Raw genomic sequence first — 16,158 nt, 5'->3', positions numbered from 1 at the left:
CATGCAGTTATACATACCAGTTTTAGATATATATTCACTACCATGTATACTGTTGCCTTCACAGAAATCTTCTCTACATATACCCTCAGAGTCTCAATTTTGCCAATCGTCAAGGTTCTGCAAGAAATATTACAGTGAAAGTACAATTCATGTATGGAGAGGATCCAAGCAATGCCATGCCGGTAAGAAATTTTCTTTACTTTTCCTGTTCTTCATATATGGTTCAAATAGACTTTTTTGTTGTTGTTGTTGCTGTTGTATTACTTAGTTGGCAGTTCTAAACTGGAAATTAGTATGATCTTGTAAATCAAGTTTCTAACCGCATTACTTCCTGTAGAGGTAATACAAATTTACTTGAAGTCTTTTTGAAGTTTTTATTTAAATTTCAGTTAGTTAATATACAGTGCAATACTAGCTTCAAGTGTATAATATAGTGATTCAACACATCCATATTCAAGTCTTAATTATTGAGGACTTGGTATATGCTGGTTGCTCCCAGAGATACAAAGATGAATAAGATACATAACCTAGAGGATACAGATAAACACATAAAATTCTAAAATAGTGACTTTCAAGAGAGGATCAGAACAGAATCACCTAGGGTACTCTAAGAAAGCACACTTTTTTTTTCTATTCTCGTCATCTGTGATTCTGATTCTTCTCCTTTAGAATGAAACGTATGAGGTTGTGGTGTAGGTTGAAAGTGTTCCCCACATGATTCTAATATGTGTGGTTTTCCCCATGTTTGTTAAGAAATCCTGCTAATAGTGCGTATTATACCTAACCTAGGGAGCTTTTAAAAATACCAGTGCTCAGACTGAATCTTACTCCAGTTAAATTATAATGTCTGGGGGTGGGAACTAATCATGTATCAGTATTTTTAAATCTTCCCAAGGGATTACATTTTGCAGTCAATATTGAGAACCAAGGTATTTGCTAAGTATTAGAAGATTGCTATTGGGATTCAAAGGCATTGATGTACACTAGTAGGAGAGAGTGCTTTGCCGAGATAATAGGCAGGTATCACCTGGAGGAGATATATCTGAACTAAAACTGAAGGTGGTAAATGTAAATGGCATTGGGTCTTAGACAGTGGGGAAAGAAAGCAGCTCTCTCCAGTTGGAGAATGTCCTTCAACATTCAGTATAGTGGTGAGTTACCAGTGAGCCAGCGTGATGTAAGATAAGTCAGAAATACTAGATTGAGGCCAGACTGGGGAGATTCTTGATTGCCCAGACTGTCATTTAGGATTTGTGGGACATTAATGCACATTCTGAGAAATACATACAAGTTCCATGAAAGTAGATTTTTAGGCTCAACTAAAGTTAGTAACATATGGAGTAGGAGCACAACTGTCACTGTAGATGTTCTGCCTCTGAGAATAGGGGAATGAAAATGAGCTTAAGAATAGGTGCATTGTTAACAGAGTTTTATTTTAGCTTTCTGTGTCAGTCATTAAATCAAGTTCTGATTTTCTACTTACTGAGAAAGCTGTGTATTTTCTCTTTTCCTATTGTGTCCATTTCATCAGAATTTATAGATCTTGACAGCAACAAACACAAATTATTCATCTTTGTATTCTTCTATCTACGGCAGCTGTTTCAGATCTTTATATCATACATGCTAAATAAATATTTGTTCATAAATGTAGGATTATTTTTGCGATTTGGAGTTAGCATTTCATGTTCTTTATTAGTTTTTTATTTCTGCTGAAGGAATGAATGTACTGTTGCAGGTATTGGATTGTGAAAATCGGTGCTTTGTTATGTGAATTGCCACGTGATGAGCTAATGCAAATGTAGTATATGTAAGATAATCTGTTGTTATTGTTTGCCTAATAAACTCTTCCTTATCTTAGCATATATATGGCCTCCTCTACAGATTTCCAGCTGCATCCAGCCACATTGGCAGTTAGACCACTCCCTCTTTTGGTGCTACCATAGCATCTTCTCATTTCTTTTCTGGGCCTTATCACCTTAAGATTTTATGATTATTTCTTCATCTTGTCTACTAGATTGTGAGCTCCTTGAGGGCAGGGGCCATGTCATGATTGTATCTTGATGCTTGTCATAGTGCTTGGCACAGAAATGATGCTCAGTCTGTATGGGTGAATGGTTAAAAATACCTGTCAAATGGTCAAAAAAGGGAACACTTTCTACTTTTTAATCATTTGTGTTATGAAACTAAATGAGATACTTTGTGAAAAATGATAACTTCTCAGGAGGAAAAAAGGTACTGCAATTCTTTTGCTTGTGTATTATTAGTCGTATGAAAATATAATGCTTTTATGTTTATCCTAGTGGCTGGTTGAAAGTATAGAAACATAGACACGTTGTCTTGGCTTAATTTTTTAAAAAATAAGGACTACTCAAATGGATCCTAAGATAATTTCTTGATCGTATAACATTGATATGATAAAATCATAAACTTCAAGTTTTGGCATTGGAACAACATTTTATAAAAATCTGGTAATGTATTCTTAGCAAATTGATGAAAGTAGACTTATTTAGGACAGTCATAATTATTGTACCTTTACACACCCTTAAAATAAAAGGACCTGCTGGAACTGTTAGAAAAAGAAACACAAATATCTGTTAATATGTTCTTTTTATTTACAGATGGTACTAATTAATCCCTTTGTTTAAGATATAAAGTTTGAGTTCTTTTACCCGCTGTGTTGATGGAAGTGTGATAACATGTCCATGTACTTATTTCTGCATATGTAGTGATGGCTGGCCAAACGTAAGAGTTTAACTTACGGCTAGATAACATTGCAAGCCTTACTGTCTCACGTAGGAATCATAAGCCATTTCTCTAATCAGCTGTCCTAATTAACTATGATATTGCTATTAGAAATCAAGAGGCAGATATACAAGGCTGAATTATTTTACCTCTAATCCTTCTCCAGTTGTATTGTATTTTTTTTTTTGTTGTGGTGGTTTTTTTTTTAACATGTAAGAAAGAATATGAGAATGGTGCTCCTCCTTCTTTATAGAGTAGCTTGTAAGGAATACTGGAAGCAAAGGATACATAGCTTGACCTAAAATAGGATTTTTAAATATTATTTATAAATAATTTATATTTGATTTACAGAATGATTACTGTTTTAGTGGAGAAGCCACTAATTTGTATAGTAGATATATACTACCATTCTAAAACCATATTTCTTACATAAATTCCAAATGATATTTTACATCCAGATTTTAAAATGAATTCTTCACCTTCTTTAAGAAAAAGATAATGTAATGGGTAGAAACTTTTCGAATGTTTGAATGTCAGATGGGTCTAGAATTGAAAAGAAATTTACAACTAAGCAATTGAATTTATTAATGAGCGTCAGTAGGCACATTGTTCTTCATTGGGCTGATTTTGCCCATTGTTCTCCAGTAGTTATTAAATCAGACAAATTCTTACATAGATTTGAACATCCAGCATTTATTACAACAAAGTTTCAACATGCTGTTATTTGTTACAGGTAATCTTTGGTAAATCTAGCTGTTCAGAATTTTCAAAGGAAGCCTATACAGCCGTAGTATATCATAACAGGTACTGAATTCAAATATTTCTTTCAAAGTTACTCACTTCTCAGTGGCATTGTTAGCACTCACGTTAGTGTGTTTACCAAATGCTTTGCTGCACTGAATGTGCAAATTCAAGACAGCTGACATCAGAGTTATAATTTTCAACCTGTAGATGCATATTTTCCATAGACATCAAATACAAGACTTTATACACAAAACATCTTTCATATCAAATTCTCTGACCCTTTCATTTTTATTATATGGTTATTGATTATCAATGTGGCCTCTGGTCCTTTGGACTTTCCCTGTTATTTCCCCCTGGACACTTTGTAGTTTTACTTAACTCTTTACTAAGCTTATAGCCATTAGTCAGTTACATTGGTAGTATTCCCAAAATCCAATAATCCTTTGACTTAGGACCTTTCCAATTTACTTCTTTCAGAAAGTTTTAATTTTGGATAACTTTTCATCTCTGCTTACTTTCTTTTCTTTTTGTTTTGATTATTGAATGCTATTGGAGAAAAATCACAAAATTCTACCATCAAGATGATCACAAATTGACGTCATTTTATCCATATAATTAGGCTCCAGGAATTCATTTTATTTTATTTCATCTTCTTTTCAGCCCCACCAATCTTTGGTAATCTTGTCATCGCTTTTTTTACTCTGTCTTTTGGCAGGATGTATTTTAAGCCTTTCTCCTCCTTTCTCTAGCTCCTACTTATTCTCTGTTTGCCTTACTCTTAGCATTCCTACTTTAGTAAGTGGATTGAGATCATCCAACTTGAGAACAATCCACTTGTCTACTCTTTACCTCTGATGATCTCTGCATAGATCTGCCTTTTCTTCTGGTTCCAGGGCAGTTGGGGCGCACACCTGGCTTAGTGTCTTTTCCCTCTGCTTTCCTCCACTCTCATTCTTGCTCTTCAGAGTGTGACTCCATCACTTAACCCTTCTCTTGTCTGCTTCCCTGGCTCCATCTCTTACTGTAAAAAAAAGCTTAAGTCTCCTGAAAAACAAAACAAAGGTCTCTCTTCGTTGTTGTTGTATAGCATGGTTTTTCCTTGCCCTCCTTAAAACTTTATTCTTTTTCACCCTACTTTATGTCACTCTTTGTTTCCTCCCTTCTCTGTGGACAGGTTTTGTTTTGTTTTTGTTTTTTGTTTTTGATAATTACTCTGATTTTTCTTTCTTTCTTTTTTTTTTTTTTTTGAGTATAGACATTCCATGCAAAACACTAAAGTTTCACCCATAACCTTCTTTTTCTATACTTTACTCTCTGTTAATAATCTTTTATGTATTTCTCAGAGTTACAGTCAGTGAAAATGCTACTACTTTTATCTTTATGTGGATTGTTCCCAGCTCTTTATTTTCTGTCATAACCTTTGTGAGATGCAGACATATATTTTTTAGTGGTCTGTTGGGATGTTTAGGGTGCCCTGCTGACTTCTCAATATCCGTATGTTTTTCCCTGATTCTCTTCTGGACTGTATCTCTGTCCAACTCTATTTATTAATGGTACCACAATTTTTCGAGTTCCTTTGACTCAGAATTTAAAACATCCTTGTTTTCCTTCTTCTTTTCTCTAATATCTTTTACATCTTGATGATTTTCTTTTTGCCTCATTACCAAACATATCCTGTACTGTTCTGTTTCTGGGCCTTTCTTGGATCTCTTTTTCTATTATAATACCGATCCCCTGTACTGATTGAACTCCTATTCATTCTCTAAGGCCCATGTCATATAGTCTTCCTAAACACAGTTCCCTGATCCAAAACTTGAAATAATCTGTTCAACTCTCTTCCTGAAGCACTTAACCTTATATGCTCTATAGCAGGGGTTGGCAAACTTTTTCTGCAGAGGACCCAGTAGGTTTGTTTTAGGGCTTGTGGGCCATATGGTCTCTGTTGCAATTACTCAGCCCTGCTGTTATAGTGCAAAAACAGCCATAGACAATCAGTAAAGTTGCAAATGAATGGGCATGGCTGTCTTCCAATACAATTTTATTTATGGATACTGAAATTTGAATTCTGTGTAATATTTCAAGTCAAATGTTATTCTTTTTGTGTTTTTTTTTTTAACAACTTACAAAAATCGTTCTTAGTTTGTGGGCTATACAAAGCCAGGCTATGGCCTGGATTTGGACTATGGGCCATAGTTTGCCAACCCCTGCTTTATAGCGTTGCTATTGATCTATTTCTACTAAATTATATATTTTTTGAGGGTAATTATTTTTTCATGTTTATCTGTAAAACCACCACAAAAATAGCACAGTACTTAGCATAAGGGTGAACAATTAAAAGCACTTGTTGATGAATAACACATAATGCTTGATTTTTCATAAAAGCCTCCACCTAGTATGATTTCAGAAAAAAAAAAAAAAAAGAACTAAAACATTCAGTACCAGGAAAGATATTGATAAAGAAGGAAGTAATTTCTTAAAGTATTTCAATTTGTGGATATAACTTTATTTTTGCTATTCTCTGCATTAGTAGAATTAAAATGACAATACTATCTAACATTATTAGTTAATTCAACTGTCTCATAATTCAGTGATGATTAGTGAGATCAGTAATAAGATGCATAGCATTTTCTCTTTACCAGAATCATCAAATTCTCAAATGGCTAGCATTAATTATCTTTCTTGTAGGTATTAAAAACCTCATCTACCTAATATTTTTGTGATCAGATCTACAGTTGTTAGTGTTTTTGAGGCTTATTTGAAATGGAACGATATTAGACTTAGTAGCATCAGAGGAAAAAGAGCTCCTAATTTGTGGAATAGCCTTCACTCTTAATTAGTTGGAGCCATATGGTTTGGATGAATTTTCATTGAATATAATTCTAAGAGATACTAACTGAAGGAAGATTGGAATGCTGAAGTTCTGTCCTTTTTAAGTCTATACCATAAATAGCAGCAATACTTCTATAAAAATGGTCCTAGGGACCACTCTCAATGGATATTGAGGTGAAAATGCCATTGGTTTGATCAAATATGATACTGGTTGTATTCTTAACAGTGGCTGGGAGCACTTCTAAACTGTGCGACAAACGCATTTTGTAGGTGTTCCCTAATTTTTTCTTTTCTGTTTGTTTCTTTTTTCTGAGCTGTCAGTACATCAGTTTATGTTTTGTTAATATCTGCTTCTTTAATTGATACAAAATATTCCATAGAGAGCCCAACTTGATACTAAGTTGTCTAGAGGTACTTGTTTTTTTCTTTTACAAAAAGATATTAATCTTTAACATAAAGCTGCACTCCTATAATAGTAAAAAAAATTTATGGCATGGTTTTAAAATATCTACTTATAAAAGACTCTTATTATTTTTTCTATGTAATGTGTATCAGAGTATAGAAAGTCTTGCCTAGTCTTCTCTTTTATATAATTTCCAATCTAATAAAGATCTTGGCATCACAGTGGTGATTAATAATGAATTTTAAAATAGTAGGACTAACCAGCCCATTGATAAAAATGGGTTGAGAAATTTCAGAAACAGAGGCAGCTTCCTCAACTGGAAATAAGAGTTAGTTACTTAAAGTTTGGGAATAGAGAAAAATACTTTATACTAGAAGAAAAATTAAGCATGAATCCTGAAATTAATTTAAAAATTACTCAAATATACCAATGGAATAATTACTTATTTTGAACAAATTACTCACTATTGATCTGTTTTGTTTTGTTTTGTTTTGTTTTGTTTGTATGAAGGTCTCCTGATTTTCATGAAGAAATCAAGGTTAAACTCCCTGCTACTTTAACTGACCACCATCATTTGCTTTTTACTTTTTATCATGTTAGTTGCCAACAAAAACAAAATACTCCTCTTGAAACTCCTGTTGGATATACAGTAAGTATATTTTTGTTTAATATTTAGCTCTTTGATCTTAAAAATAATTACAGTATTTGATATATAGTTGGTGCTCAATATTACTTGGGTATTCCTTGTCTGATTCCCCATAAGGGTTAGGAAATGTTATCATGGATAAGAAAATTCTCATTAATTTAATTAACTAATGTAATTAATTAGCTAACATGTGTGAATACTTAGGTGTTGGTCCTGATTATTATGTGTTTACCCAACAATACAGTATAAAATATAATTTAAGGGTTCTTCAGAAGAGAATGGTTTCAGTGTAAAATGATTAAAAGAGACCCTTGGCCATTAAAACTCTTTTGGCTTTGATTAAAAGCAGTTAAAACTCTTGAGTATTTTTTGAAAATCATTATGATTGAATTACAAAGGTAAACCTTTGTGTTATCACAACTTTGTCAGAAAAATCATGCTGCTACCCAAAAGAGAAAACATTTTTTGACTTTTGACTTTTTTTTTTGTCTCTTGCAATTTATGAGTGAATTTTGCTCACTGTAACAAAATAAATTTATGTTCATGCTTTTTAGTTTTGTCGTCAGCATCCACAGGTAGTCAAACCTTTCCCTGTATACAGTGGCACAATTACCCCCATTTAAAATGGATTCACTTTGTGGCCTTTTTCTTCTACTCCAGCCTTTTCTGGGATAATAAGGACCATCTGTAGATTTAAATATTGCATGGTTAGTTAGTAATAATAATGTTTTAAGGATCCTCCCTAATAAAATATTGTCAGGGAAGCTTTTCTTTAGAGAAATCGTGAAATCTGTTATTATTACCTAATTAAATCTTTGGTGTTTGGTGGTATGAGACAAATCTGGCTCATACCAAGTTCTTAAACCAGACTTTCCAAGTAATTCCTTTTGTAACAAACATATTTAACTTAATATTGTTTCCTTTTTAATTAAAAGTGGATACCAATGCTTCAGAATGGACGATTAAAGACTGGGCAGTTTTGCCTACCAGTATCACTGGAAAAACCACCACAGGCTTATTCTGTACTGTCTCCTGAGGTCAGTATCTCTCACGGCGAAACTCTCTAGATTAAATGAAATGAATTTTTTTATTAAAAAAAAATTCATTTCATTTAATGTTTTTCTCAAATATGACCTTACTATTCTATCTAGAAGTATATAGATAAGTATAATAAGTGTAGATAAATATAATAAATAATTCTCTTAGAATTTAAATTACTCTATGGAATACTTAAAGCTTTTAATCAATGTGTATTGATTTTTAAAAAAAATCGTATATGAAATACAAACTTAAAAGGCACATTTGGAGAATTTTCAAATTGTAACATGAGAAGCTTTAAATAAATGAGTATTTCTTTTAATAGACAACATTTCACCTGAAGTCAGGAAGGAGTACAAACAAACCCAGTTTTTTAGAATATTTTTATAATTGATGATCATGTAGGTGAAAATGAAGTAGCTATAAACACACAATACAAAAAACATTAGCAGCTGTGTTGATAACGGATGTGACTTGAAAGAAACAAAAACACTGAAGAAATTTCAATCAAGAATCAGGAGCCACTATTCAAAACCAAAGTGCTGTTTGAGAGAACTGTCACATGAGGATTTGAATGTGACTCTTTGTATGCATTAATCTTAACTATGTCTTGGCAGTGTTCTCCTGGTGGCTTTTATTTTTAGAATAGAACTCAAAAAATATTCACAAATAAATTTGTATTGTTTTTATGTTTAAGAAACAGAGGTAGCAGAAGTCTCCTGCTCCGACCTCCTTTCTTACTTTTCCCTGTCACTTCCTCTACCCTAGCCGCTGTTCCTCAGATGTGCAGAGTGGAAGCCCATGTCTGGCCCTTTGCTCTTCCTCTGCTGCTGGTGCTCCGTCACCAGGCCAGGTTCTTCGTTTCATCCAATAGCCTCTCAGATCCTGCCTCTCCAGAGAGCGTGTCTCAGTGTTCTGTTTCAAGTGCAGCCTCCACCATTTTTTATCCCTTTGCTTTGTCCTCATAATACTTATCATTGACTTTATACTTCATGTAACTTGTTTATTATCTACAGAATAGAAATTCCAGGAAGGTAGGGACTTTTTCTTGTGCATTGCTCTCTCTGCAAGTACTTAGAATAGTGCATGGCTCATAGCGGGGGCGGGGGGGTCAGTATCTGTTAAAGGAATGAATAAAGACAGTAGGAAAGAAAGATGACTCCTTCCTTCCCCTCCTTCCCCCCTCTACTCCCTGCCAGACCTTTCATTCAGTTTTCCAGGACTTCTCAGTAAAATCAGTTAGTATTCTGTCAGGGATTACATTATATATTTCAAAGGAAATAACTTTAAAACAAAATCTGATTTTATGGAAGTTATACATTTATTCTTAATTGATTTGCAAATGTAAGGTCAGCTTTCTAAAGGGAAGCTGATGGTTTTCTTTTAGCTTCTGTGCTGTGTATGCTCATATATAAAGAATGTAGTTGTAATTTGAAATTTGACTATAGATGTATACTATGATTCATATGTGATTAAGTGCTTAAGCTTTTGTATTTTTAAAAATTTTTATTTATTTATTTGAGAGAAGAAAGGGAGCAGAGGCAAGGGCGGAGAGAGAGGGAGAAGCAGACTCCCTGTTGAGCACTGATTCACACCACCACCCCCCAACATGGGGCTCAATCCCAGGATCCCGTGATCATGATCTGAGCCAAAGGCAGGTGCTTTAAAAAGTTGTGATAAAATATACAAACATAAAAATTTACTATTTTAGCCATTTTTAAGTGTCCAGTTCCATGACATTAATTGCATTCACATTGTTTTGGAAGCTAGCCTCTTACATCTAGTTTTTAATTGTGGTATATGTATGTCTAAACAATACATTTTTACTTTACTTATTTTATGAATTTAATGGACAGGGTATTATACTATATATAACCCTCTGGGGACTTGCTTTTTTCATTCAGCATAATATTGCCAAGACTTAGTGTTTCTTTAGGATCATATACACTATGGCATAGTGTATCTATATTTTGCTGGCATTTTATTGTACTTAAAATATAATAGAGGTTTTTCCCCATGACCTCCAAATATCCAAAGGATCTGAGCTCTTCCACCTCTTTAACATCATCTTCTAGCATCACTGAGCCCCTTCTTCTGCACTTACAGCTTCTTCTAAACTTCTTCCTACTTCTAGGCCTTTGAATTTTCTTTCCTCTTCCTGAAATTCACATGGCTGGATTCCTTTCATTATCTGATTTCTATATTGAATATTACCTTCTCAAAGAGGTCTTTGCTTACTTCATGAATTTCCAGCACTTCCCTCTACCAAACTGTTGATATATTTTATCATTTTTAATCTAATTGTATTACTTAATATACTTACCACTATCTGAAATTATCTTATTTTTTTTCTTATTTTTCTCTTTAAGAAACGGTCAGCTCCCTGAGACCAGACCTTATGTTTATCTAGAAAACTGTCTAGAGCCCTCAGTAAATATTTGTTGTATGAATTTAAAAAGTTACAGGATTGTTGATACGAGTGAAAACTAAAAAATGAAAATTTTGTTGAGACCATATAAAGTTTTTCAAAGTGATTAGCCATTTGGGAGTGAGGAATATCTGTTGTGTTCTCTTCCTCACAGAAACATCGGCCATTTCTCTGCATCTCCCTGGTATCATTCCACCATTAGGGGAAAGCAGGCATTTCACTGGCGTGTGGAGAGGAAGGACTCTGGGCTGTGAAACACAAACGCGTTTGCCAAATCCAGCCATAGTTCCTCCCATTCCAAGGCTTGAGTGCCCTTTTGTGATGGACCACCAGTGACATGCAGTGAAGGATATTACCTAGTGACCTTTTAAAAAAGTATTTTTAATACCTCATTTGCCCGAGTTCACTGGGTATTTCACTTCTCTGACCTAGGTTAGAGATGGGCTAAATCTATGACATCCTGAGGAGCTACTTAATTTTAACTACATTAGTTGAATGCAGTTGATACATCTGTGTCCTCTGTTCTACAAAGAGCATACCAGGTTGTACCAAGCATAGTCATGCCATGCCATGCCATGCCAACATAGATGTATTCAACTGTTAGCACTATTGTACACTATTAAGTGTACAGTGTATGACTGTAATTTTTTTTATTATTGTTTTTAAAGATTTTATTTATTTGAGAGAGAGAATGAGCAAGAGAGAGCAGGGGCCCCGTGTAGGGGAGGCGTGAGATGGTGGGTGGGGGTGTGGGGAGGAGGAGCAGAGGGAGAGGGAGAAGCAAACTTCCTGCTGAGCAGGGAGTGGGGCTCGATGCTGGCTAGATATGGGACTCCAGGATCATGACCTGAGCTGAAGGCAGATGCTTAGTTGTCTGAGCCACTCGGGTGCCCCTTATTTTTATTTAAAAATTATTTTATTTTATTTTAATTCAAGTTATTTAACATATTTTGTAATATTTTAAGATATATTCTGTCTAAAAAAAGGAAAAAATTATAGAACTGTTGGTATTAGCAAAATACAAAAAATGAAAATTACATGGATCTACCAAGAATATAATACTTAATTAAATTCTGGTGCATCCATGCAGTGATGCGGTAGTTAAGAGGAGTAATGAGATTTCAGTATCCCACCTCAATATTCCAGTAGAACATTCATTCATTCATTGAGAGGAAGAGAGAGAAAATCTCAAGCAGTCTCCGCACCCAGCGTGGAGCCTGATGCAGGGGTCATTCTCACAACCATGAAATCATGACCTGCACCAAAAACACAAGTAGGACGCTCCGCCTAGTGAGGCACCCAGGTGCCACCCAACAGAACATTTATAATAAAAATACAAAAACAATGTAGTGACAACCAAACTCACACCTCAGGTACACATCAGCAATGGGGTAGTAAATAGTTTAGAAAATATACATCAAGTTTAGCAAGGTTGACTTTTGAAGGGTAAGGATTGTTAAAGTTTTTATTGAGTATGTCATTATTTTCAGGGTTTCACTCCTGGCCTCACCATTTATTAGTTGTAACCTCAGCTAAGTTTCTTAATCTCTCCGCTGGGGACTGAGTTCTGTCTCCCCATCTCATCCCCCCCTATTGCAACCCCCAAATTCATATGCTGATGTTCTAACCCCCAGTGTCCTAGTGTTTGAAGATGAGATCTGTGGGAATTAATTAGGTTCAAATAAGTTTTAGATGAGGTCCGGGAGGGTGGGGCCACATGATTAGTGCTTTAATAAGAGACATCAGAGCCCTCTCACTCAGTCTTGGCTGTGTAAGGGCACAGTGAGAAGGTGGCCGTCTGCAAGCTAGGAAGGATTTCTCACCAGAAACTGACTGTGTTGGCACCTTGATTTTGGACATCTCATCTCCACACTGTGAGAAAATAACTTTCTGTGGTTTAAGCCACCCAATGTATGCTATTTTGTTATGGCAGCCCAAGCCAACTAAAATATTCTCTGTGCCTGAATTTTCTCATCTGTAAGTTGAGAATAATTAAAGCTAATAAGAAAGGGTACATTGGTGATTAAACAATAGTAGTCTGTAGAGCACTTAGTGTTCTACATGTTTTGCACATGAAAAGTGCTAAAGAAATGTTTGCCAGTATTATGGCATTCCTATTGCCACGCTGCTTGTTAGAATTTTAAGACTGCAGTTCTCATACCTTAGCCTGCATCAGAATCCCCTGGAGAGTTGTAAGGCCAGCTGTTGAACTTCACGCCCAGAGTCTCTGATGCAGGACATCTGGGTTGGGGCTTGTTTATGTGCATTTCCAACAAGTGCCCAGATGACATTTATCAGACTTTAAGAACCACTATATTTAAAGCAGTTAGTATTCATTTTATTTGTGTATCCTATTTCTTTTTCTATTTTTTTTTTAAATGGGGATACAGCATCTTTTTTTTTTTTTAAGATTTTATTTATTTATTTGACAGAGAGAGATCACAAGCAGGCAGAGAGGCAGGCAGAGAGAGAGAGGAGGAAGCAGGTTCCCTGCTGAGCAGAGAGCCCGATGCGGGCCTCGATCCCAGGACCCTGAGATCATGACCTGAGCCGAAGGCAGCGGCTTAACCCACTGAGCCACCCAGGCGCCCTCTATTTTTTTTTTTTTTTTTTTTAGCAGAAAACAAGTGTTTGGGGTTGAAAGAGCTCATACTATTCTCGCTTTAAATAGTTTTGGAATTACGCATCATCTTTCTTTTATTATTACATTTCTTTTTTTCTTTTTTTTTTTTAATATTTTATTTATTTGACAGAGAGAGACACAGGGAGAGAGGGAAAACAAGCAAGGGGAGTAGGAGGGGGAGAAGCAGGCTTCCCACCGAGCAGAGAGCCTGCCTGATGCTAGGTGATCCCAGGACACTGGGATTGTATTATTAGTTGATTTTCTTTTCTACATGTGATAAAAAAATGAAACCATGGGAAAGAAATCTCTAAAATATTTTTTTTTTCGTGAGACTTTTATTTTGTCATTTATTTCAAGGATATTTGTAATTGCTTGTTGAAGTTTGTTTTATTATTTTTTTTAAATAATGACCGTTTAGCATCTGTCATCTTCGTGTTTGTTGATTGCCTTTTCTCATTTGAGATTTTTCTGGTTCTTGGTGTGATGCAAGAGTTTTTATTCTATTGAAGACCTCTTTGGTATTATGTTATGACCTCATCTTAATTTAAGCCTTAGGTTTTTAGCAGCAGGGGGAGGCACTATTATCACATTCATGTAACAGGTAAAGGTTCACATTCCTCACTCTGCTATGGTTTCAGGGTGCTTATTAATGGTTAGAGGTGGGATTTCAGGCTCCCCACCAGACCTCTGCTGACATGTCCCTATATGTGAGGAGGAAGGGGCACCTTGGTACTGCTCCCTGCTTGACTTCCACTGATACCACAGTTGGTGGGGGTACTTGTTACCACTGGGCTGGGACCAGTTTCCATTTCTGTCTTCTCTGATACCAACCAATGGGGGTGGGTTTGGGAATCCAGGCACCTCATTACAGCCAGCGGAGGGTGGACACCTGCACTCCCTACTCAGACTGTGGAGGAGGGGTGGGGCTGCCAACTTGTTTCCTTGCGTTTGGCCAGAGTAGGGCAGTTGTCGGCTTTGATTAGAGAGAGCAGGCTTCTTTAGGAGCTTGTTTTTGTCAACTCCTTTTGGTGTTTCTGGGTTGCCAGCCTCTCTTGCACCTAATCCAGGATCGGTGAGGCAAAAATAAAACCCAGGAAACACTACTTTTTATTTCCTCACATCCTGAGGTCGCTAGTCGTTTGCATTCTTCTTTCTATCTTTCAGTGTTTATTTTGTGTATCATGTTCAGGATTTTCAGCTGTATTTAGCAGGAGGAATAGAGAGAAGTGGAGTACTCTTTTTAAAGATAACTTTATGATCTAAATTTAATTTACATTCCTACCAATTTATATCAGAAAAATTTTCTAACCCTTATCTTCCTTTGCTGTGAATATTTTATAGCCTTATTTAAACAAAATAAGCATTTTTATAAGAAAAAATATTTTAAACGGTTAAAATGATACTGTAGATATGAATATATTGACATGAAGAGAGATTCATAATATAGCATGTGAAAAACAGGTTCCAAAGAATGTTTTATATAAACTAAGCAAGGGTAGAGTGTGTATAAAAATACATGTGCACAGAGGAGTTGGAGTGATATAAAGGGGTATGTCTTTGGGGAGATAGAATTTTGACTGTATATTTTTTGCTCTTTCCTCCTTGAGCCTTTTAATTCTCTTGTAAGAAACAGTGACTTTGTGGGCACCTGGGTGGCTCAGTGGGTTAAGCCACTGCCTTCAACTCGGGTCATGATCTCGGGGTGCTGGGATCGAGTCCCGCATCGGGCTCTCTGCTCAGCAGGGAGCCTGCTTCCTCCTCCTCTCTCTCTTGCCTCTCTGCCTACTTGTGATCTTTCTCTGTCAGATAAATAAATTCTTTAAAAAAAAATCAAAACAGTGACTTTGTAATAATGAAATAAAAGCTTTACATTCATTTACACTGTTTAAAAATATATTTCCACAGGATTTTTTTTTCTCATTGAGGTATTATAATTTTTTTGTTTTCAGAATTTCTAATCAACTTAAATATCTGTGATCATTACATTTAATATATTTAATATTTACTATCTTATAGGTTCCTCTACCTGGCATGAAATGGGTAGATAATCACAAAGGTGTTTTTAATGTTGAAGTTGTTGCTGTTTCATCTATCCATACACAAGTAAGTGAGTTTTAATTTTATTATCAATTTTCACTTGAATGAACATACTTGTCTAGTACTTATATCAGTTTCATTATCTGCAGTAACTTATGGGATTATGTATCAGAAAGTTTAAATTTAGAAGTTACTTTTTAACCCACTGAGCCACCCAGGCACCCTAGAAGTTACTTTTTAAGGAATTAACCAAGGCCTTTTAATATCCATAAGCAAACTTTTTGCTCTTCAAAATGTTGCTATCTTCATTTTGAAAATTCAGTGACTTTATTTTTTTTAATATAAGTGTCTGATACATTGCAGAATTAAGAGAATGGATAAGGAAGATGTGGTCCATATACACTATGTAGTATTATGCCTCCATCAGAAAGGATGAGTACCCAACTTTTGTAAGAACATGGACGGGACTGGAAGAGATTATGCTGAGTGAAATAAGTCAAGCAGAGACAGTCAATTATCTTATGATTTCACTTATTTGTGGAGCATAACAAATAGCATGGAGGACAAGGGGTGTTAGAGAGGAGAAGGGAGTTGGGGTAAATTGGAAGGGGAGGTGAATCATGAGAGACTATGGACTCTGAAAAACAATCTGAGGGGTTTGAAGTGGC

The 16,158-nt window shown here is 35.4% G+C and overlaps 1 protein-coding gene across 6 annotated transcripts in view; it reads left to right on the top strand.

Moving 5' to 3' along the window:
• The window catches only part of DOCK7 (dedicator of cytokinesis 7), a 229,639-nt gene that overhangs the window by 113,755 nt on the left and 99,726 nt on the right, over positions 1-16,158 (top strand). For all 6 annotated transcript variants that reach the window (XM_044238362.1, XM_044238361.1, XM_044238357.1 and 3 more), the window contains exons 15-19: positions 65-182; positions 3,476-3,546; positions 7,229-7,367; positions 8,300-8,401; positions 15,470-15,556. In XM_044238362.1, coding sequence (XP_044094297.1) covers positions 65-182; positions 3,476-3,546; positions 7,229-7,367; positions 8,300-8,401; positions 15,470-15,556 — 517 coding nt within the window. The remainder of the gene's footprint in view (positions 1-64; positions 183-3,475; positions 3,547-7,228; positions 7,368-8,299; positions 8,402-15,469; positions 15,557-16,158) is intronic.

The sequence above is a fragment of the Neovison vison genome, chromosome 2, assembly GCF_020171115.1.
Source record: "Neovison vison isolate M4711 chromosome 2, ASM_NN_V1, whole genome shotgun sequence".
NCBI classification, from domain to species: domain Eukaryota; kingdom Metazoa; phylum Chordata; class Mammalia; order Carnivora; family Mustelidae; genus Neogale; species Neogale vison.
The sequence above is the reverse complement of the archived record's forward strand: the minus strand, read 5'-3'. Positions and strand labels throughout refer to the sequence as shown.